At 37.5% G+C, this 25,335-nt stretch overlaps 1 protein-coding gene across 2 annotated transcripts in view; it reads right to left on the bottom strand.

The window, feature by feature from the left end:
* Positions 1-1,452: 1,452 nt before the first annotated feature.
* chd6 (chromodomain helicase DNA binding protein 6) overlaps positions 1,453-25,335 on the bottom strand; it is a 254,759-nt gene continuing 230,876 nt past the window's right edge. For both annotated transcript variants that reach the window (XM_028812022.2, XM_028812021.2), the window contains exons 36-39: positions 15,228-15,410; positions 13,888-14,025; positions 8,350-8,454; positions 1,453-7,370 (exon numbers count right to left, since the gene is read on the bottom strand). In XM_028812022.2, coding sequence (XP_028667855.1) covers positions 6,390-7,370; positions 8,350-8,454; positions 13,888-14,025; positions 15,228-15,410 — 1,407 coding nt within the window. In that variant the 3' untranslated portion in view covers positions 1,453-6,389. The remainder of the gene's footprint in view (positions 7,371-8,349; positions 8,455-13,887; positions 14,026-15,227; positions 15,411-25,335) is intronic.

Consider the following 25,335-nt stretch of genomic DNA (forward strand, 5'->3'; position numbering starts at 1 on the left):
ATAGTTCAGTTTCGATTTGATCTAAAAACTGGCTTTATGATTTCTTGTGTGCGTTTTTTTTGGTTGAAGCCCCCCCACCCAAACCAACCATGAATATTGAAGAGTTAACACGTTTCTGGACTTAACACTATAAAGAAGATCATTACATGTCACCCTGACAGTGTCTTGGAAATAGCCAGTTTTGCATAGAATTCCAAGCACTTGTCATGCCTGGGGTTAATGTCAAGGAGGTAAATTATATTTACCTTGTAATGTAGCACCAAGACAAATTCCTAGCAAATATGTTCCCTAGCAATTAAGCTGAAGTGCAAATGAAAGGGGATTACTGGTAAATTATAAGTCACCAAATGTCTGTTGTAAACTATTAGCGACATGGATTTACAATTTTCTTCACCACAAGAAATTTTACATTTTGCATACAATCAATCACATTTTGGAACTGAATGAAAATATTTCCTGTTTGCAATTGCTAATAGGAGTTTATTAAAATTGATAAATATAATTTTACCAACACCTTATTTGGACAAGCATTTTCTACTAAAAGTAATTCCCTAGGAAGCAATTAGTAATGATGCATCAAGAAGGTTAGTGGTGCTATCTCTCAGTTTCAGTCCTGGAGCCAAATCCTGGCCAAGATGCAGTGTGGATTTTGCATGTTCTTACTGTGTTTGAGTAGACTTTCGTTTGCCCTAAAATGATATGCTGGCTTTGTGTTCAACCCTGTTGAACAAGTTTCACTAAAGAGCTACCTGCAATTAATTCACCACTGCATTTACTGTATGTCTGGAAACATACTTTATGGACTAGACTCCTGTGCATAAACTGTAAAAACAAAACAATCGGAAATATAGTAAATTAAATGTTCTGAAGTTAATGCTCAGTATCCTTTAATGAAATCCTCAAGTTCACTGAAGGCACCCCGAGTTATAGGCTTGATTGCTAAAGCCATTTTAATGGGTTTGACTGCTTCCATTTGAACATGTGTCCTCAGAGTTCACTGCTCTGATTTTCCTTAAGTATTTTATTTAACAATATTCCAGCAAAAATGTAGGTGTTTTACCCATTATGATTAAATGACTGGATGAATTAACATGTACACTGCCTGACATGATATTGTATATTGTTGAATATTGTGTAAATATTGACTAATGGTAGCTGTGTCTGTATTTTGAAGACCTGTTAACTTATTATTTTGCTGTCAACAAAGTCAAAAATACAATGTACGTTAACAAAACAGCCCGAGTTAACAAAAGCACCGACATGTCTCATACCTATTCCTAACTGCAGTAAGGGATAGTTTTATAGCACTATTAATACATGTTACTTATGGGTAGATTTGAAAAACATACACATTTTTTTTTTCTACAGCAAAAATAAAAGCATTTTTGTTTCATTAACATTGTATATTAACACTGAGGATTGCTGTAAGACATGAAGTATACACAGGAGATATAAAAGTTGAAAGTCATCTTTTATTGCACAATAAAAGATCACATGTCAGACTCTGGGTGTTGTGATTGGTCCACATGGAATTACAGTTGCTTTTCCAACAAAGTAACTTGAAACAGCATGTAAACCATGAAGCTGAATTCAAATCTATATAGATTGAGCCTCTATAATTTACTATCAGTCTATGACAGACGTTTACCTGGATCCTGCCACTTGGAGTGCCTAAAAGACCCCACAGATGGCTCATTGTGAGGCCAAGCACATAATACAGAAATTAAAATGAGCAAATACAGCTGCTGTCTGAGTTTAGGTCTTTCTTTTTAAAATCATTTTTTTTTAATAACACATACAGTATATACCTCTATCTACTTTTAACCCCACATTGCAAAACAGTTTCTTAAGGTACAGTAAATTATTATTTTTAAGATTTTTTTTTTATCCTTAGCATATATTTACATTTCTGTATGAAAATATGCACAATTGATGTCACTATATTTGATTACCTTAGAAAGCGCTTCAAGGTGCCTGTAGAAACTCCCTGTCTTAGCAGGCTTGGGGGTACATAATAGCACATAGCCCACAAAGGCAGCACCTTGAGTGCTTTTTATTGCACCCGTGGTGTTAAAAAAAAATAAAATAAAAAATAAAAATAATAACAAAAAAAGTTGCTCATCTGTCTTTCAACTTGCCCTCAATTTTTGAATAATAAAGTCAATATGTGCTAAAACATGCATTTTTAAAGGAATGATACAAACTAAAAGAAAGTTCCTGCTCTCAGACAGTTGTGAACAAATTCATGTAATGACTGAAGAACAACTTAATGCTTTCAAAAATAATTGCAGCATTACACTGAAGGTAAAACTTCAGCTGTTTTGTTTACAAAATTAAACTGAAAGGGCTTGATAACAGAAAACCTTAGATGGATATATTTATATGCTAATATCTTTAGATTGCTTGCAATATCAAAATTTTGCCTTTTACATATATATAACTTAAGAGGTAAAAAAAAGGAACAATGATAACCATGAAATGTAAAATAAATAAATCTGAAATATTTGACTCCAAAATATTGGACCTTTGGATTATTCAACAAGTATGTAACAGAAAAGGACTACAAACATAGTAAATAGAGAGACAACATGTAAACGGAATAAATATTACAACACTGTCATCAACCTTTTTTTTTTATTCTTTTGCACTGCTTAGAAAACTTCAAGTTTTTAAAAATGAGAATTGGGAGTCAGTGAAAAGCTAGGATGAGGCTGTAAATCTTCAGCAAACTGGTTTCACTGTCACCTGAGGCATGGACCTTCAATCACTGGTGGGAATGTCTCTCTATTTGCAGATTAACAGTAGACCATCAGGCCTATACAAGCCAGAAAGATGGCACTTGCAGCTAAGCCTCAAGCCAGTTTGTTTGCAAGTAGTGAACTTGTTAGTCCTATTGTGAATATTTAAAGTAATTATGACTTAATAATAATCATGATAAAATAAACTAAAAAGAAAACCCCATAAAGGGAAATCACCGGATGAAAAACTTTCAAGTTTGTACAACTGCTCATAAAAGATGAAATTTGAAGTTGATAGATGCTGTTGCCACAAAGATCGATGAACGAGCCCAAAGAAGATGACAAACCAGATTGACTCCTAAAACAGCAAATTTTCTTAGGCTTGTCCACATATTTAATAATGCAGGGAAAATCCTACAAAGAAACACATTTAAACAAATATGAATGAGAAACACTGTCCTTCCTCACCTCTTTTTTGCAGCTTATCAGAGACATTTGAAGGTTCCCTTTCACTGTAGCTTTGCATCAAATCCAGTAATTTTTGCTATTTACAATCAAGTAAATGGTTAAGCTTTCTGATTTTATTTCTGGCATCGAAACAATGTAAAGATGGCAAAGTAAAACTGTAGGTGAATAATGGAAATTACTAAATTCCACGGCACATACAGTACATTCTGTAAATTTACAAAACAAATGTACTTTAAATGTTTGGAAAACTAATTCAAGAATACGACTGCCCTTAGCTTATCATATTAAGGAGTTATTTATCTTTCAAGCATATGCATTTACACATAAAGAGCGTATTCAGAAATGCACTAAAACAGAAGTGGTACTTCATAGCCTCTGTCTTAAAAAAATCTTTAAAATAAGTTCAAAGAATATGCACATTAAAAAGCATTCTGTAAAACAGTTTAGGTAAAATTGTGCAAATTAAAACATGTTTAATTTTAGCAAAAGTCTACCTGTTTCCTACATGTGTAAAGATAAATGACAACTCTGATTGGCCCAGTGCGTGAATCAGTGATGGGGGGTATGGGCAAGTGTGCTCCGAGAGGGACTGGCACCTTGCCCAGGGTTGATTTCTATCTTATGTCCAGTTCTGCCAACAAAGGCACTGGTTCCCTGCAAACCTGTTCTTGATACGATGGTTAGAATGTGGATGGAGTGCTGAATGGACTCTGTGACCATCTTGCTTTCTTGTCAGATTTGGTCCAAGGAAATTAAGCCATAACCACCTAATATGCGGAGAAGAGACTCTTTATAAAATGATTGTCTATAACACTTTTGAACCAAAATTATAAATGGATGAATATTTTGAAGAGTTACAATGGAATGATGGTTATCTTTTGTTGATTAGAGGAGTTTTATGTGTAAGAGGGTACAAGGAGGCCAACTCCTTTACGTTTCCAACTTCACACTTTCTCAGACTGTACTAAAATAATGACAACATTAAAAAATGAATTACTATGGGAAGACCTATTTTAGCTAGCTGTTAGCAGTAGTTGAGGTGTGAAGCTGCAGAAGAGTACAGCCAGCTGTACTTGTACCTTGTCTAGCTGCCCAAAGAGGATACCACAGCTATTGTTCACATTATGTTAGAGAAAATGAACAGACAGCACCCATGCTATGCAGGAGATTAAAATAACAGGGACCCTAACCCTGAGCTCTGAGTCGGTAGAATGTAGCTGCATTTCATCATATCTTGCCTATGCTCTTTTCCTTCTCCCAGTAAGGCAGTAACTGCTTTTTTGTTTTTAATTTTCGTTTTTGCTTTACCCCAGAAAAAACGAAAACAAAAATAAAAAAAAAAACTGGACAACAATATGACACTACCAACAACATGCCAAGATACACACAATACAAGCCAGTCTTGAAGATGAATAATAGGCACTAATCTATTATGTGCCCTGGTGTAGAATGAGAAAAAACAAAAAACGCACCAGTACTTTTTTTTTTTTCTTTTCGAAGGACCAATTGTAAGCAACTGAAATTGCACACATACCATAAACCATCTGCATAGAAGCAAAAACATGAAATAAGGCTTTTTTCATGAAGGATTCTATCACACTTTCTAATTAAACAAGACAAAGGTGAGTATCTGTGAATTTCCACCTGGGAAAACACAGAATGATGGAACCTCCAGATAACCAAACTACATGTGATGATTCTTATTTAAAATCTACCTATTCAGACAAGTAACACAAAAAAATGACAACAGTAAGTATAAAAAGGAAAAGAAAAGGGAACCAAGCTGGCACTTAATTGCAATGATGAGGTCATCTGCACTGATACAAAGGAAATACATATTAAGAATACATACATGGGGAAATAGAAGTATTTATGTAAGAGTAAGAATAAAAGACCCTTTTTAAATGGCGGAAGTAAAACTGAAAATGTGGCAGTGGTAAGGTAACATAAGGATTAGATTTTTGGATAATAAAAAGAATTCCAGCCTTTATATATAGTGAGATACTATTAAAAACAAACAACATAAAGTACTGGCAAGGCATAATAATATGTGTAACATAAACATTAGGTAGAAGATAAAAAAAAAAAAGACAAGGCCTTTTTGAAACATTAAGAAAATATATATTTTAAAACTTTTCATATATGTTTAACTCTACTGCTCTAGTATTGTAAAATAGGGGAGGTTATACATACATTAAACCTGACTTTGTGGCCTTTCTTCTGTACCCACCAACAAATAGGCTACTCTTTCTTTATTTTCATGTCATTCACATGAACTTCTCCTCTACCATGAACTGCGCTTATGTGCACCTGCACTGTAATAAAAGATACTGTAATCCAACGTATTCCCACTATGGCACTGAAATTATCATTATAACCTAGCACTGTAGGTTAACCTATAGTAAATATGATCATTTAGAAAGTGACCATCACTGACAAGAATTGATTTTTTTGGAGTTTGTAATCTTTTAAAATAAAGGCTACTAAATCAAAAATGTGTAAAAAGGTACGTCTTGTTTAAAATACCTCATGTGCTGATTAAAATAAGAACTCAAAAATCTTCAGAGGCGTGCTGACAAACATCAGACATTATGATTTTTAATTTGATTCAACCTTTTTCCACTTTTAGGTTCTTAATAGAGTGGGTAATAAAAATAATGGCAATGCCTTAACATAATACTAAATGGCGTGAAGGAAACTGTACAAGTCTGTACTGAGCAGGAAAAGGCAAGAAAGCATGAGCAGTGAAGTATGCAAATGAGAAGGAAAACATTATCAGTATTAATAAGTTTAAAATGGGAAAGGTGGAGGTGAATAAACAGTTTCTTTCATCCCAATGTTTCCACCTTGGATTTGTCAACCAATGTTCATATACCATCAAAAAACCCAAGATGCAATGTGTGCGTGTTGCAGCTAGATAACTCAATACTACTCCATTCAAACCCTAGACAGCAGGTGGGTCTTAAGGGTCGGGGTGCATGCCTATGCATGCTTTACCCTTAAGTACCATTTAGTGTTATGTTTTATGTAACCAACTTGAAATGGGTGGGGCTAGTACAATCACAAATCAAGGACTGTGGAGAGCTAGAAACATTAATAAGTGATATTAAAAGACTTTACATGTATTATCTCTCACCTACACACCACAAACTGGTAACTTTGTAGTAAAGTACTAGAGGTGGTCTAATGGAACACATCACCTTTAATTTGATTTCCCACTTCCCCTTCATGCAAATCCCACCCCTCTTCTTCCTGCTTTCTTTCTGGCTCACACCCACAAGAGGATTCTGATTCACCAGACTTTGTGCTGGCTTCAGTCTGATTTTCCAGAGTTATTTGAGGTGATGTAGCACTTTCAGCCTTATGTCCAGTGCTGGCAGTAATCTCTGCCCCACACTCGTCTTTGACTTTCCTCTTTTTGCGCTTGGGGCTTTCTGTGTTGGAACCATCTGAGGGACTTGCAGGCTGCATCCCAGGTAGTGCCATACTGATACCATGAGGAAGGAACATGTGCGGATACAACAGTCCATGGGACATTCCTGGGATCAGAAAGGGATTAAATGCTAAAGTGCCAGTTGTGGTTACTGTGGTTTCGGGGTGATTGCCTGTCCCAGAGATGGTACCAGAGCTGTTTGAAATTTCCTCAGATGCCTTATCTTCTTTTTTTGACTCTTCTGGTCTCTCCTTGTCTGTCAATGCTGTCTCTGTGCTGGAGGAGTCACTACTGTTGGCTGTGCTCTCCGATGTAGAGGTTACTGTTGGTGTTACAGTGGTTGCTGCTGTTGTCACCATTGGGTTCAGCAGTCCACTAACACTAAACATGTGTGGCTGAACAGTTGCCATACTGTGGAGCATCATAGGCAACATGTTTACACTGTTTTTGGGATCCTCCCCTGCTGAAACTGCAGCAAAGCTATGAGGAAACCCCATAACTCCAGTCAGAGGAATGCTCTGCATGTTCCTCAGGTTCTGAAGGCTCACCAAATCCATGCCACTGATGAGTCCATTCATGAATAAAGGACCCACTGTAGATGAAGAATCTGCCATGATTCCAGCTGATTTGATTATTTCGCTTCGTGGACGCCTACCACGTCTCCTTGGACCCAAGTCCCTGGACACTGGCTCTGTGAGAATTCTGTTGAACTTCCCTTCTGGTAAGAAACCCTGTAAAGATGAAAAAGCAGAAATTAAAGAAAAGCAGAAAAAGAGGTACAGTACGTTTACCAAATTTTGGGTAGAGCTAACATTAAGCACCGGGTCCTTTTGCCTTCAAGTTTTAGTCAAGCAGTTACAAACAAGTAGTATTTTTGTGTTGTTGGAAGTGTATCTACTGTACCTTTTCTACATGTTCATCCTCCATCTGTCCTATCCGAAATTATTTACATTAAACTTGCTGTACACCCTTTAAAGATATTATTAACACATTGAATTTTGACGAATTCTTTGTTCACTGACTAATCTTGCTTATTCTGAAGAATCCTCCGATACTCTCGCTTGTTCAATATTTGAAAGATAGAATATATTATTTGAGACTGTAAATAATGGAAGTTTACTCAGTGGAACTCTGTCCAGCTATTCTGCATAACAAAGTAGCCTTTCCTGGGCACATCCTTCTTTATCATATTCCAAAATAATTTTTGACCATTGATCTTACAATGTTTCTTTCTATTTGGAACTCATTTATGTATCTGTACATTATAGTTATATGGCTATCACTGGAAGGAACAGGGACAAATAAGTTAAGAAGGGAAAAATAATATTGTGCATCACACTAATGAAGGCATTTATTATTATAATTGAATGCTACATTAAACCTAATAAAAACATTTGTAACAAAAGCAATGAGAAAAAATTACCAGTATAAGAGTAAGAAGAAAAAAATGATTTAAAATTTTGTTGGAGAAGGAGATAAAATGAGATAAAATAAGACAAGAAATGGATACAGAACCAGGCAGAGAATTCATGGAAGTCAGTTTGACAGAAACAAAATCAAGGAATCCACAATGCTGTAATCTGTACTCCACTAGTTTTTGTTGCATACAATGTGATCTAGCTGTTTAAGATTTTCTTCAAACTATTTATAAATATGTTTCTCTTTGCCTAGACTTACTTTTTTTTTTCTTCTTGCTAACAGGAGACTTACCGAGTGCCGAACAATTTCTGCCCAGTCTGGAGCCACAGCATAATCAGTGTTTGCATCAAGCCACCGAGAGAGCTCTTTCATTGCTGGGGCCATTGCTCCTCCCAACTGAAAAAAAATTAGGTATCTTAACTGTCAATTTCCTTCAAATCTAAAGTCCAAGTCAAATCTCTTGTATTTGATTTTTATGTACATTTAATGACCAATTCGGAGTTTGAATTACTATCATTCACATCCTTTAAAAAGAAGCAAGACATTCAAAGGTTCTTGTGGCACCAGAATTGTTTCTCTAGTTTGGGAACCCCTTTTTTTCTTAATCACGTAGCATCTCTTGACAGAGTTTCATACTTTGTATCATTCAAAAGAAGGGGTAGCTTTACTACATCCCATTGTAAAAATGACTGGCTGCATCCAGGATAAGGCTCAAACATGTCACTTAAAGAAGTGAAAAAGAAGGATGATGTTACAGACTATTTGTACATTCCATTAGCACATACTGAAAAATGTAATGATGGCAGCAAAGGAACAGCTTAGCTTTCAGGTCGTGAATCACCACTGTATATAATGTGAAAAAGCTGCATACATTTTACAAAGTGCTTCGCTAAGGTTCACTGTGGGCCGTACAAGCAATTGACACTAATTTGCTATGACTCCTCCACCCGGATGACTATTGGTGGTAGTACTCCAAAGGGGAAATCTGATGGTCGTCATGAACTGGGTTGTGAGGAATAAAAGAAACACTGCTCTACAGTATTTAACCTGCAACATTTTGCCCCCTCCCCATCTGTCTTATGCTGGGCATGCACTGTGTGACTTTTGTCATGATTTTAAGCCCGATTTTCATGCACTGAGTGAATTTCAGCTTCATCAGCCATCGTTTCACATGCAGTACGATAGGAAGAACTTCTGTCATATCAGAAATTTCAGTTAGCTGTCTTGTAGTGTGAGCAGTCCCATAAGCCAGTTTTTCAATGTCACTATCGAATTCTCCATAATTCATTGTGTAGTGACCATAGTGAGTGAGTGCGTGTGTGTTACAGCAATAACAACAACAGACATTTTGCAAAGAGCATGCATTGTTTGGACAGACACAATGGCTAACCGAGCTCCAACAATGAAACTCTTATGTATAAACCTATGTGACATATAGTGGCTTGACATTATACACTGAAGCTATCGCACACATTTTCACCTTTTGGTTAAAAAAAAATTAACTATTATATAGCAAGACACATATAACTAAATGATAAATGACTAACATTTATTGGAAGAACCCAAAATAAACACACAATAGTATGGATTACATACCTTCAATTCTCTCTGTAAAACAGACACCCCTGTACGCATCTACCCAATCATCTCTGTGTCCAAATATGCCTTGGTTTTATCTTTGTAGTTTCAAAGCAAAATACAGCAAGAGTCAGTAACACAACTCCTTTATTTGTTGACATTTTGAAAAATCTGTGGCCATATTGTTTTTGGAATGGGCAAAGCTTTATGTCAGTGGGTAAAACTGTCTGTTGGGGCCATGTACCCATATAGTCTGAGCACCCACATTATGGCATGTCAATTGTATCAAACATGCTTGTACAGTTTGAAAACATTTTCGACTGTAGACTGTCATGCAGTGTGAAGAGTTGCTTGACCACAACTTTTAAAAATTGTAGTGTATGCCTGGCCTTATCCTTGCCTTTTTCAATTATTGTCCCATTTCTCTTACTCTGTATTCTTTTCTACGTGATAAATTCCAATTTGCCACAAGAGCTGTGATAAGGTACTACATGTTAAATATTAATGGATGTCATCCACAGATAAACAGTCTAATGGAATTATATACATATATATATATATATATATATATATATATATATATATATATATATATATATATATATATATAATTCACTAAGCCGGGAGACAAGTAGCCACCCATGGAAAGCACGCCGGAAGGGGTGTGGATTCACTAAACCGCAAAAAGTAAGACGCCAATGGCGCACGCAGGAAGGAGCCACGCCCACCAACTCTTAGACCATTGGATACGACGAAAAAATCACAGCCACGCCCACCAACTCGGACGCGACACCTCGGAAAACATGCCGTCATTTCTGTTTGTCTGTGCCACAGTCCACTTGCAGCTCTGAGCCACGTTGACTTTTCATTAGTCAACCTCAGTGGAACCTTGGTTCACACAGAGGCAGCGCCAGAGATAGACAGAGGCACACACAGGCAGCGCGAGAGACAGAGCCAGAGGCACACACAGAGGCAGCGCCAGAGAGACAGAGCCGCGCACACACACAGAGGCAGCCGCCTGAGAGAGACAGAGGCACACACAGGCAGCGCGAGAGAGAGAGCCGCGCGCACACACAGGCAGCGCCAGAGAGAGACAGAGGCACACACAGGCAGCGCGAGAGAGAGAGCCGTGCACACACACAGAGGCAGCGCCAGAGAGAGACAGAGGCACACACAGGCAGCGCCAGAGAGCCGCGCAATCCTTTAAAACTGAAGTTAAAACACAATGAAGGAAGCAGTCTTTAAAAAACAATAAGCCCTGTGCCTCTTTTTCATTAGCGTCTCACCTGCTTCAGGCCCTGCAACAGTCGAGACGCTCTCTCTGCAGCTGACCTTCTCTGTGCTTGACTCCACTACTGTCAGTCGCCTGATTAAAAATGGCCTTTTGAAGGGGAGCTATGGACCCGCTATACCACAGGAACACATTGCCTTCAAGCCTGCTCTCGCTCACTCTAACGTACCGGCTTTCTCTCTCTCTCCTCACTCGCTCACACACTGCACAGGGGAGAAATGCCCGCAGCACGAGTCTACCTGGAAACCGTTTCAGCCACACTTCCATGCCCCTCGCTACACTGTGAGTGCGATGATTATTTATTTAAAAATGGGCTTTTGATGGGGAGCTGTGGACCCGCTATACCACAGGATCACCTGTGACATTGCCTTCACATTGTTTTCCTTTTATTTATGATTCTGTTGAGCAGTTCAGACACCCAGGCAAACAACACTGAATAATCAATAGCTGCAACCACTTTGCCCGCCCCAACTCCTCACCTGAGTCGGTTTTGTCTGTGTTCAGCAGTGTTTCCCAAACTCGGTCCTGGTGAACCCCTGTGGATGCAGGGTTTTGTTCCAACCAGATTCCTAATCATTAATGCCGGTGAAACTCATCCGGGATAAGTCGGTTTTTCAAACGCAGATGTGTAGCACATTAGTCTAGCAGACTAGCTGGATGTAAAAATGTCATTGACGAAACTGTTGCTCTCAAACTTCGCAACATGGCTGTTGACTTTGTTTGCCAACATTGGGATAATGTCGTCGACGTGGTCACAAACTGCAACAACTCACCACACAAGGACGCCCTGTCTCTCGAGGCATTCACACTGCCGGAATACAACCATGGGATACGCAGAAAACAGCCATGTCAGTCAACGCAGATCAGACACCCAGGCAAACAACACTGAATAATCAATAGCTGCAACTACTTTGCCCGCCCCCACTCCTCACCTGAGTCGGTTTCGTCTCTGTTCAGCAGTGTTTGCCAAACTTGGTCCTGGTGAACCCCTGTGACTGCAGGGTTTTGTTCCAACCAGATTCCTAATCATTAATGCCGGTGAAACTCATCCGGGATAAGTCGGTTTTTCAAACGCAGCCGTGTAGCAGATTAGTCTAGCATAATGTAATAATCCGAGATGAATGCGCGCCCTCGCGCTGAGTGAAAAGCCAATATATATTGAGTCTACAAAACATGATCAGCAAGTCTTTGATAGGCTGCAACAAAATGATGAAAGAACGGGCACATTTGTTTCACACAAGCTGGGAGGGTGGGTGTTAGTTAATTAGTTACTCGAAGGATTTCAAGATTTAATATACACAAGCGGTAACACTGTAAAAGCTGCCCAAACCAGAAAAGACGGCTGGCAAAAAGTGGCTGACAAATTAAACGCGTGTGCATTGTACTTACTGAAAGCAGCGTTATGGATTTTGCAAATGTTCATTTTTTTCCCTCTGCTTAAAAAACATTAAAAAAGCAGCGTGATTATGCAGCGTATACCATGCCGCGAGTTGGTATGCAGCGTGTAAAACAGTTTGCCGCGGATAATTTGCCTTTTACTTTAAGACGAAGACAATTTCCTGTTAGACTTGCCTTTGCGATGACAATTAATAAGGCACAGGGCCAAACTTTCAAAAACATGGCTAGCGGCTCATATGCTCGCACTGATTATGTCCCTGCCCTTTGTACGCCCCCCCCTCGGTACTACCATGGTCGGATGACTTGGTGGATTATATATAAAAAAGCAGCCAAAACCGCAAACAACAATGAAAAGTCTACGTGACTCACACGTGCATATGGACTGTGCAAAGAGGAAAATGACTCAGGTGACGACTTGGGGGTGGGCACATGAAATGTTACTTTTCTTGGTGATTTATTACATTTCCGATTTTTCAAATGTTAATTTTCTCTCTGTGCTTAAAAATCATTAAAAAAGCAGCCTGATTATGCGGCGTGGGTTGGCTAGTAAATATATATTTTTATAATATATATATATATATATATGTATGCAGTTAGGTTATTTTCCTAAGTGTAAACCGACAGAAGCTCCTGAGCTAGAGTCTGGATGCTTAATAGATTACTTGACATCCTGAAGCAAAATTGTGAGAACAACTCTGATAAACTATGATACAATGTCACAGCATCCTTTTATAAAAAAGCGGTCAAAAGTAGTTTGTCTTTGCATGAAATCACTTGTAGGAGGAACAATGAGCACAAAACAATGATCGTGCACCATGGTTGTGCAAGGTTAAACAATGAGACAAAGCTTTAATCCTCACCCCAAACCTCTCTGTAAAGAAGTGGTCTTCAAGTTTAGTCCCGTGGGACCCCTGTGGCTGCAGTTTTTTTATTCCACAATTAAAATATCATTTTAACGATTCTTTGGCATGGCTTTAAATTTATTGAAATTTACTACTTTCTGTAGAGACCATTTTTAAGAAAAGTCAGGGAAAAGTAAGGAGTTGCCCATATACTTCATATACTTTAGGATGCAGACTTTGTTAACAGAATACTCAAGCATCGCATAATAAAGTCCTAGATGATGAAGGCTTAAAAAAATCCTTTAGTAGTGGTCTAAATCTAAAATAAAATTTTCCATTTATGTCAGGCTGGAAAATTAAAATGGTAGCTCGAAGTGGTAATTATGGTGCATTCACAGAATTGGACATTTAGGTCTTTAATTCACAAACACATCATGTGAACACCCTTCTAAAGTACTATCTGAATTTAGAGATAACTATAGTTCCTGATTTTGCTCAGCTGTAATACTACCTTGACCTAGTATCTCCAACAGCTTGACAACACAGCAGACACTAGTATGGTTTTCTTTATATAACACCCATAGATAATTTTAACAGAGATTTTCAGAATTCAGATTTTCTGCATTGCACTGTATTAATAATGTAAGTTAATAACATTTTCCCAACTATAAATATAAACGTTCAGTACAAAGATATTAAGATTAAAATTTTAAAGCTGACCCTTCTTCCTGTTCCTTTATGAACCACAGGGACTCTTTCTTCTCCAGTCAAAGATTTTACGTCTAACTTGCTGGGATCTTTGCAACGATGTCTTCTCTGTTTTGGCCGCTCTGCAAATCCATGTAGAATCCCAACATTCTGTTCCAAGAGAGAAAAGTGTTTTACATTTTAAAGAACAAAAAAAGTGAACCAGACAGATAAAATATACTGTTCACAAGAGAAAAAATGCAAAATTTGCAATGTCTAGGGAACAATAGGAAGTAAATTTTACAATATAAATAGGGCTAACATGAGAATCATTTCTGAATTTAAGGGAACCTTTAGCTTGGTGTAATTTTGGTTTTCCTATTATGCACTCTACCAGAACATTTTAGTCAATCCTAAGAATAAAGTAATGTGAAAGTCTGTACTGATGCTGTACATTTTATTTTAGACAATTACACATTTCTCTTTAGCATTCTTCATTTTCTAAATGTCCTTAAAGGCAGCAGGTTTAGACATAGGTGCACAAGAAACTCCACTTCTGGGCATGGTGCTTACTCATAGTAATTATTTGCTTTTTTTTTTTTTTAAAGTAAGTGAAAAAAGTGAGTGCTCAACAGGCAGGGTATGCAGATCTAATTCTGGTCTGTGAGCCAGGATAATTCAATGCAAATCCCACTGTTGGATCTGATGCAAATGCAAAATATGTTCATTCAAGTGAATGTGAAAACAATTTACATAAAAAGAGAAATCAGGTAAGTATGCAGGTTATTGAAAGCCAGTGAAATGAATCACATATGACAGGCTCCCTGCCTCAAAATTCTTTAATCTCAGCAGCAATCCTAAACTAGAGCTGCCTGCTCTAGCTCTGGAATAAGTGGGGAATAATTTAAACAATGTGGTGTAATGTGGAAAGAAACATTACCTATATAAAACCTAAATATTAGATGCATTAATACCTTTGTCAAAACATTTTGCAATTGAACTTTACTATTTAAACTCTTATATATTAGGGTTTTGGTACTGACATTGATAGTGTCCATCAGTATTAAATTAACATATTCTGATTAATAGGGCGGCACTATTCAATGGTTTAAAAAGAATATTTTAAATTACTGGGCTCAAGAGTAAGACAATGGAAAGCATAGATATTATCTAGATAAATACAAATATATTAGTCTATTATGAGCAAAGGGAACAACAGGTGAATTGTAATTTTTGTTAACAACTATTTGATACTAAAGTCTGTCTTTTTTTGTACAATTTTACCTATGTAAGATAATTATCAACACATTTTTGCACTGTATAAAGCAACAAGAGTTTTCACTTTTTATATGTCCAAAATTAAAGCAACTTGCATGAGGGAAGGGATGCATCTCCATACTATAGTTTGGGTTCTGCCTTAGCCATTCCAACAAGCTTTTATTAGGTACATCTCTGTCAACTGTGCTTCTCTCAGCCTGAGGAGAATGGCTAGTGGAGTTTTGCTTTTCTGGTTGAACATTTCCAGTTGTACCCTGCTTTTGATCACCATCTCCATTCTGTACACAAGAAAAAAATTAAACATAAATAATATATCAATATTTCAAGCATTCTTAGACCACCAAAGAAAAGAGAAATTTTACTAATATGCATAGATATTAATTGTAGAAAAAATGTTTTTAGTTTAACTATGTCTCACACCTTTTATACTACAGTAATCCCTCCTCCATCGCGGGGGTTGCGTTCCAGAGCCACCCGCGAAATAAGAAAATCCGCAAAATAGAAACCATATGTTTAAATGGTTATTTTTATATTGTCATGCTTGGGTCACAGATTTGCGCAGAAACACAGGAGGTTGTAGAGAGACAGGAACGTTATTCAAACACTGCAAACAAACATTTGTCTCTTTTTCAAAAGTTTAAACTGTGCTCCATGACAAGACACAGATGACAGTTCTGTCTCACAATTAAAAGAATGCAAACATATCTTCCTCTTCAAAGGAGTGTGCGTCAGGAGCAGAGACTGTCATAAAGACAGAGAAAGCAAACAAATCAATAGGGCTATTTGGCTTTTAAGTATGCGAAGAACCGCGGCACAAAGCTGTTGAAGGCGGCAGCTCACACTCCCTCCGTCAGGAGCAGAGAGAGAGAGATAGAGAGAGACAGAGAAAAACAAACATGCAAAAATCAATACGTGCCCTTCGAGCTTTTAAGTATGAGAAGCACTGTGCAGCATGTTGCTTCACTAAGCAGCTGCACAGAAGGTAGCAACGTGAAGATAATCTTTCAGCATTTTTAGACGAGCGTCCGTATCGTCTAGGTGTGCGAACAGCCCCCCTGCTCACACCCCCTACGTCAGGATCAGAGAAAGCGCAAGAGAGAGAAAGAGAAAAGTAAGTTGGGTAGCTTCTCAGCCATCTGCCAATAGCGTCCCTTGTATGAAATCAACTGGGCAAACCAACTGAGGAAGCATGTACCAGAAATTAAAAGACCCATTGTCCGCAGAAATCCGCGAACCAGCAAAAAATCCGTGATATATATTTAAATATGCTTACATATAAAATCCGCGATAGAGTGAAGCCGCGAAAGGCGAAGCGTGATATAGCGAGGGATCACTGTATATACAGCAAATATGAGTATGACTTACAATTACAGTAAAATGTCTTTAAAGAAAAAATTTAATATTTCAGAAATGATTTAAACAACTTTAGAATATCATTATTACTATTAAAACTAGTTGAGTAAATCCACAATACTAACAGAAATCAACCCACAGCTATATTTTGAAACAATTTATATTATAAATCTGATCAAACTGACAGAAATGTACCATACATACATATACCTTATACAGTGCATCCGGAAAGTATTCATAGCACATCACTTTTTCCACATTTTGTTATGTTACAGCCAAGGTTATTATAGTTAACGAAAACTAAAATCAAAACTGAAACTATTATTAAAAAAACATTTTTGTAAACTGAAATAAAATAATTAACAAAACCGAAATGAAAAACTAAAACTAAACAAAACTATTAAAGTAGCTGGAAAGACTAACTGAAATAAAATAATAATTTACTAAAATATTTTTAGTTTTCATTTTTGAATGAATATTCTTGCCGTTAGTCTTTAACCCTTGTAAGATTTAACTCTAAAACAAAAAGTCATCCACCACGAGCCGTCCCCGCACATATTCATCCAGTGAACGGTGGCTGGTGACGGAGGGCGGCTGTTCACACAGCATTTGCGGAGACAGAGCAAGCTGAGTGCGGGTGCGTAAAGCGTGTGAAATAGAAAGCGATTTGCGTGCCGCCTTTCTTCGCGCTTGTTTAATACTGTATCAAGATGTAATTCAAACGGCTGAAATCAGAATGTGCTGGTCAACAAAAACTTTACCGTATGGACAGAAAAATCACGAGTGAGTGACGTTTCAGTTTATTTCTCAGGTGACTGCTTTTTGTTGACAGCAATTCACCTGCCATTTCGCACAGGTGAAATAGTTTTTAGCTTCTCATATACGAAGTATAGGGAAAGTATAGTAATCATGAAGAAATTCGACCTCGATATTTTGATGAATATTGACATTATAGACTTCCCAGAGTCCAAAAATACTGCTTTTTGGAATTGTGTGTGCGCACACGTGTCTGTGTGTGTGTAAACACGATAACTCAAAAACGCAACTAGATAGATGGATGAAATTGTAGTTCTGTATTAACTTTTGGGCCAAATCCATCACCCGGAAGTGGTACTTTACCTGAACACATATGATTTTTTTATTGTATTTATGCAGCTGCAGAGTCTGATTTGTTCAACATTACGTTTATAATAATTGTTCAATATATTATTAATTTGATTTGTTGGTAATGGTTCCTTAATGTACATAATATAAAAATATAATCATTGTCTTGCGGTTTACTCCTCAAATATCCATATCTGAGTATACAAGAAAGTTGAGGGGAGACCACTCCCGATTTTTGAAAATAAAATGGCACTGATCGAGAGACTGACTAGGTCATCATACAATCACTAATGCTTTAAAAACATCGTTTCACAATGAAGCAATACAAACAAAGGTAGAAAATCTGACAAGTGATGAAAAACTAGACATACTAATGGGTTTTTGTATTTATTTTATATTTATTAATTTATTGTGAATTTGCCCTTGGGATTAATAAAGTATCTATCTATCTATCTTTTTTAGTTCATATTCACAACTCAAAATACCTGATATTGTGAAAGTAAACCATTGTCTCCCTTTTTTCAATGTTTTTTTCTCTCTCTCTCAAAAAAGATAGTTGAAATATCATATTCTTTTTGTTGTTAACATCAGCCATATCATACATATTGTATACCATTGGGATTAATAAAGTACCTATCTATCTATCTATCTATCTATCTATCTATCTATCTATCTATCTATCTATCTATCAGGCAGTTTTCCTGCCATACATTCAAACCTGCTGCGGTGGGCTCCAGGTTTCCTTTGATCCTGCTCTGGATAAACAGGTGTAGATAATGAATGTATTGTTCTTAATCTCAGACGCCGTCTCTGTTGTTTTATGCCTGTCCGTATTCCTATTACCTGCTCATTATGGGTTTACTGTTCTTATGGTAATAATAATAATAATAATTCATTACATTTATATAGCATGCTATTCATGACTCACCACCTCTAACCTTCACACTACATGCTTGTTCTTCTTTGTTTCCCTCAATACAGCTACGTGGGGTCTGCACACTCATTCAAGTCTATGAGCCCTGTTCTTCCTAAGCCCCTGTGATTTAAATTATTCATATTCAGTATCTAGTTTTGATTATGCTTGTTTTTATCAGACAAAAAACAAAACCAGATAGTAAACCAGGCAGTGTAGTAAGCTTCCACTAACAAACTCATATCCAAATCTGTTAAGTGTATAGTTCTGTCTGATTGTGACACAAAACTAACTCCGTAGGCGCTCCATGCCATAATTACTAAAACTAAAACTAATACATATAAAAATAAAATAGAAAAGTCTTTGTGACATAAAAACTAAACTAAAACTAAAAGTACACGATGAAAGAAAACTAAAACTAAACTGAATTTCCAAGTAAGGTCAGAAAAAATATAGAAATAAAAACTAATATAAAAAGGCAAAACTATAATAACCTTGGTTACAGCCTTATTCCAAAATGGATTAAATTTATTTTTTTACTCAGAATTCTACATACAACACCCCATAATGACAACGTGAAAAAAGTTTACTTGAGAGTTTTGCAAATGTATTCAAAATAAAAAATTGAGAAAGCACATGTACATAAGTATTCACAGCCTTCGCCATGAAGCTCAAAATTGAGCTCAGGTGCATCCTGTTTCCTCTGATCATCCTTGAGATGTTTCTGCAGCTTTATTGGAGTCCACCTGTGGTAAATTCAGTTGATTGGACATGATTTGGAAAGGCACACACCTGTCTATATAAGGTCCCACAGTTGACAGTTCATGTCAGAGCACAAACCAAGCATGAAGTCAAAGGAATTGTCTGTAGACCTCTGAGACAGGATTGTCTCGAGGCACAAATCTGGGGAAGGTTACAAAAAAATTTCTGCTGCTTTGAAGGTCCCAATGAGCACAGTGGCCTCCATCATCCGTAAGTGGAAGAAGTTCGAAACCACCAGGACTCTTCCTAGAGCTGGCCGGCCATCTAAACTGAGCAATCGGGGGAGAACGGCCTTAGTCAGGGAGGTGACCAAGAACCCGATGGTCACTCTGTCAGAGCTCCAGAGGTCCTCTGTGGAGAGAGGAGAACCTTCCAGAAGGACAACCATCTCTGCAGAAATCCACCAATCAGGCCTGTATGGTAGAGTGGCCAGACGGAAGCCACTCCTTAGTAAAAGGCACATGGCAGCCCGCCTGGAGTTTGCCAAAAGGCACCTGAAGGACTCTCAGACCATGAGAAAGAAAAATCTCTGGTCTGATGAGACAAAGATTGAACTCTATGGTGTGAATGCCAGGCGTCACGTTTGGAGGAAACCAGGCACCGCTCATCACCAGGCCAATACCATCCCTACAGTGAAGCATGGTGGTGGCAGCATAATGCTGTGGGGATGTTTTTCAGCGGCAGGGACTGGAAGACTAGTCAGGATAAAGGGAAAGATGACTGCAGCAATGTACAGAGACATCCTGAATGAAAACCTGCTCCAGAGCGCTCTTGACCTCAGACTGAGGCGACCGTTCATCTTTCAGCAGGACAACGACCCTAAGCACACAGCCAAGATATCAAAGGAGTGGCTTCAGGACAACTCTGTGAATGTCCTTGAGTGGCCCAGCCAGAGCCCAGACTTGAATCCGATTGAACATCTCTGGAGAGATCTTAAAATGGATGTGCACTGACGCTTCCCATCCAACCTGATGGCGCTTGAGAGTTGCTGCAAAAAGGAATGGGCGAAACTGGCCAAGGATAGGTGTGCCAAGCTTGTAGCATCATATTCAAAAAGACTTGAGGCTGTAATTGCTGCCAAAGGTGCATTGACAAAGTATTGAGCAAAGGCTGTGAATACTTATGTACATGGGATTTCTCAGTTTTTTTATTTTTAATAAATTTGCAAAAACCTCAAGTAAACTTTTTTCACGTTGTCATTATGGGGTGTTATAGAATTCTGAGGAAAAAAATGAATTTAATCCATTTTGTAATAAGGCAGTAACATAACAAAATGTGGAAAAAGTGGTGCGCTGTGAATACTTTCTGGATGCACTGTATATAAATATATATTTAATATCATCTTACGTCCCCCTTGAAAATTATTTTAAAGGTAGATACCTAGGTGGAAACTGTTTATTTCTTTGTGAAAACACTATATTAATATTACAATACAATACAGTAATCCCTCACCTATCGCAGGGGTTACGTTCCAGAGCCCCCCGCGATAGGTGAAAATCCGCGAAGTAGCGACCTATATTTATTTTATTATTTATACATATTTTAAGGCTTTATAAACCCTTCCCACACTCTTATAAACCATTCTCACTCTCTTGTTAACCTTTCCCACGCTCTTATAAACACTTCCTATGCTCTTAAACACTTTCTACATTCTTAAACACCTCAGACCAACACTGCACACTGCACGCAGCGATCAGACGTCGATGTGTCTGCACTCGCTTTGTGAAGGGGGGCAGCTGAACTCACGCTGAGCAGAAATGGACTTTGTGCTGCTTCTGCCAAAATGCCTGCTTGTCGCTCTGCGCGAGGAGTGTGTGAGAGCTGAACGCACCTTCGCTCAAACCCCCCATCCCCGGAAGCGCAGCACGCTCCTGCCACTTCGCATTGTCAAGGGGGTGGGGAGCTGAATGAACGCTAAGGAGAAGTGGACTTTGTGCTGGCTTTGTGCTGCTTGTCGCTCTGCGTGTCAATAATTTAAAAGCCTGTATATCACCAATTTTCCTGTCTCACTGTCTTGTCTTGCGTGAAGTTAAAATGTTTTATAATAGTGAGATGTTACTCATATCCTTAGCCCGACATCCACATATCATATGTGTTAACAGTGTGTTTTATAAGTTTACATGTGTTTAAAGCATGTGGGATGGGAATTTTAAGGCTTAAACTATAAAAATGTTTATTTATATGGTCTTTCTATATCGTGGATTTTCTCCTGTTGCTGATGGGTCTGGAACATAACTTCCGCGATAGGCGGGCAATCACTTGTATTTAAAAACCCGCGAAGTGGTGAATCCGCGAAAAGTGAAACGCGAAGTAGCGAGGGATTACTGTATATAAAAACACTGATACAAAAAAAATTAGGAATAATGATTTGTGGTATTAAAACAAGTCAGTATTGTGTGTGGCCTCCTTTAGAATGCAAAACTGAAACAATTCACCATGGTGCACTGGTGCATAAATTTTGAAGTAGTCCTGTAGTAAATTCCAAATTTCTTACAGGTTTTGCCATAGATTTTCTTTCTTTGTCCTTTCCTTTGCCCACATGATACCTCACTGCTTTAATTAGGCTAATGTTGGGGCTCTGAGGAGGCCAATCTAATACGATTGGTGTTAAACTTTAGTTATGTTAGTTCATACCATTTTATAACTAACTCTAGGTGAAATGCAGAAGTGGAGCACTTCATTGTCAAGTATATTATTTAATGTAATGCAGGAGAATCATGTGCTGAATTCCAGCTACTCCTTTATGGCCACACTAAGCACACATTCAAGGGTGTACTTGGATTGTTGAATAAATTTGAGATGTATTGCATCTTGGTAGGTCAGGAAGAAAATATGGCATCAAAAATGAAACTCCGGTCTGACAGTATTTTTGACCTACAAAACAATACTGCTGTTTTGTGCAAAATTTTTGAGGACAAACTTTCACTTGAAGTTTAGCACTGGATTATAAGAATCACAGATTTTATTTACAGATCCAGTATACTATGAGTTAATACAGTGGGAAAACATCACTTCTCTTCAGTCAAATATGGAAAGTCAAATAAGGAAATGGTTATGATTATTGCAAATTTAAATAAAGTGGAAGCTGTTGTGAGCAAATTATACAACTACAGTGGAAAGTGTGACATTAAGGATAAGTATTTCAATTCACTTTATATTCTGACTAAAAATAGCTGACAGAAAAATATCATTTATATTGGGTTTTTATTCTAAAAATCCATTGATTAAATAACCCTTATAGATATTTTAATATCAAAATTCTTCACAGTGTATATCTACAGTACATATAACCATTTTCTACTAAGTACACTTCAAAAAACACACTGTGGTGAGAAGGAAACAAAAGATGGAAATTTACAGTGCCTCATCTGTGAAAAGCATGTTTTTTACAAGCAACCCTACATTAATGACCAATGTACAATTTAAAACTGGATATCTAATTAAGTTTCAAGGTTCAACTTGTCTTATATAAGCTGAGTAATGCATAATTTTCTTCTACCTCCTTGGCATTAACCCTGTGTGGGACTCAAGCTTAGAATTCTCTGTTGTTATGGTTGAGCCCAAGTCAAACTAGGATTGATGTTTAAAGATGTACTTGGGACAGTATTCGGTTACCTTTCTAGTGGGTAAAATAAAATTATGATGCAAAAAATAATGAGTATTTCTATGCATTTTGCCACACTACGATAATGAATCAATATTCATGACTTTTGCAGAGCCTTCAACCAAAACACAATGACATGTAAATGAGGCACTATAAAGCCAGTTTTAGAGCAAACTGAAACTAAACTATTAGTTGAATCAAGCAATAGTGACGACAAGGTGAATTAGTTATTAGACAATGATACAAATAGTGAAACTGATGCATACAGCAGTGTACAACCGAACCACAGTAACATGTCTGGTTAATTCGGTCCTGTGAGGCTTCACCATGATGCAAGTAACTTTGTGACAAACAAGGGCAAAATATTTGCTATCAAGTAAAAGGATAAGAAAGACGTTAGCCCCCAAAGTATTGTTCATAATGCATCAACTTCAATATTTGTGGTAAATGTGGAAGTCACTAAGCCTTGCTCAGCAGTAGCCTACAATAGCACAAGGGGTGCGCTGATCATGTGGTAGAGGAACTGACATTCCACCCCCTCATGCGCAAGCAACAGAACAAATATTACTAGTGCACAAAGAAGCATTCTTCTACTGTCCCGAATGTAATGTCTGGCTGAGAGCTGGTTGACTGTTTTAAAAAAAAAATGTCGGGGTATACAGATAGAACATAATGGTAAGGAGGTCAATAACCTAAAGTATTTCTAGTTTAGGATGATTCCTCATTTTAAGCTTAATTCCAATGTCAAGCCTGTGTGTTTTTGAGTAAAACGCAGTACAAATTCTGTGTACTTTTGTTTTTATCATCATACTGTAACAAGAGGCAGTCATGCATTAGATGCTAATTCATACATAAGAAAGATGGTGTAACGGAAAACACAAAAATAAAATTTGATTACATAGCTAAGGCAGCACAAACTTAAAAAAGCACACTGAAGGACACAGGATCAACAAGGCACACTGTGCATCACGTTTTATTTGCCATCTTAGTGCTACAAGGTGTGGCTAAATGGTGAAAATTGCATCCTTTTTATAAAAGTACTAGGGGCTCCGCCACCTGCTTGCTTCGCTCGCCAACCCCCGTGTTTGGTTAATCGGATATACAATTTTAAAAGCTTTATTTTTTCTTTGGAATTGTTTCAATTTCGTTATTTGTACTTTTACTTTAAAGCTTCAGTAAAAACAATATTTGGAATTACCTTTTCTTCAAAATCACATTGAATTTTGATTCCGTTTTTGGAGAAACTTTGTGACAACGCAACAACTGCCCATGAGTGAATATTGTTTCTTTTTCTCTAATAAACAATCCAACTTTTTCTAATGTTTGTCCCTGTTATTTGTTAATTGTCATAGCAAAAGCTATTCTCACGGGAAACTGTAAACATTTTAATACGAATGGCATATCAAGATGTCCCTTGGTGTCTAATGTTATTCACAGAATATATACATTACCTTTCTTGTCGCCTGTTAAAATTTGCATCGCTTCTCCGAGATCATAAATATACACTTGAACGAATTGTGTTTTCTTCGAAATTAAACTTGTTGCTTTAATTATTGCAGGACCACAGATTCTCATATGGTCCATTATTGTGTAAATCTACGTTTTGAGCATTGAATGATGCGAAGGCGAAAAGATTATTGTAGACTCGTATATTTTACCCTTAGTGTTTGTGGATTCTAATAATAATAATTCATTACATTTATATAGCGCTTTTCTCAGTACTCAAAGCGCTATTCACAGAGGGAGGAACCGGGAAGCGAACCCACAATCTTCCAGTGTCTCCTTACTGCAAAGCAGCAGCACTACCACTGCGCCACCTGTGAGGACTGCGGTGGGCTGGCACCTTGCCCTGGGTTTGTTCCTGACTTGCACTTTGTGCTGGCTGGGTTTGGCTCCAGCAGACCCCCATAACCCTGTTTTCATATATAGTGGGCTGGGAAATGACTGACTGACTGTTTGTGGATTTCACTTTCCCCAAACATCAAATCTTTTAATTCTCTTGGATATGCATCCTCATTGTGTAGAAACACTACTTTTCCCTGATAGCAATACGAATTAGACAATTTACAAGTCTCTGACTTAAACTTCAAAGCCTTACAATATTTCCATACTTCTGACATATCACCTATGTCCATATATTCGATTTCTATTCGCCTTTCCGTTATTTCACGGAGTAATGATTTCTCTTTGTTAGCACTAATGTGGTCTTTACTATCTTTTTTTGATACTTTCTAATTTTTCTGTTTTTATATTCTGTAACGTGCTCTGCATGTATATCACGCCTACGTTTTTATTGTGTCTTTTGAATTCCACTGTTTTCATTATCTCTAACCTGCTCTGCATGTGTTTCGCCCCCTCATTTTTGAACCTGTTTATGACATTTTACTTTGTTTTCTACTCTTTGTCTTTTATTTCTGACCTCGCTTTGTCCTGCTATTTTTTCAATTACACCTGGTCCGTAATGATT

This window comes from Erpetoichthys calabaricus, chromosome 10, assembly GCF_900747795.2.
Source record: "Erpetoichthys calabaricus chromosome 10, fErpCal1.3, whole genome shotgun sequence".
Taxonomy (NCBI): Eukaryota; Metazoa; Chordata; class Cladistia; order Polypteriformes; family Polypteridae; genus Erpetoichthys; species Erpetoichthys calabaricus.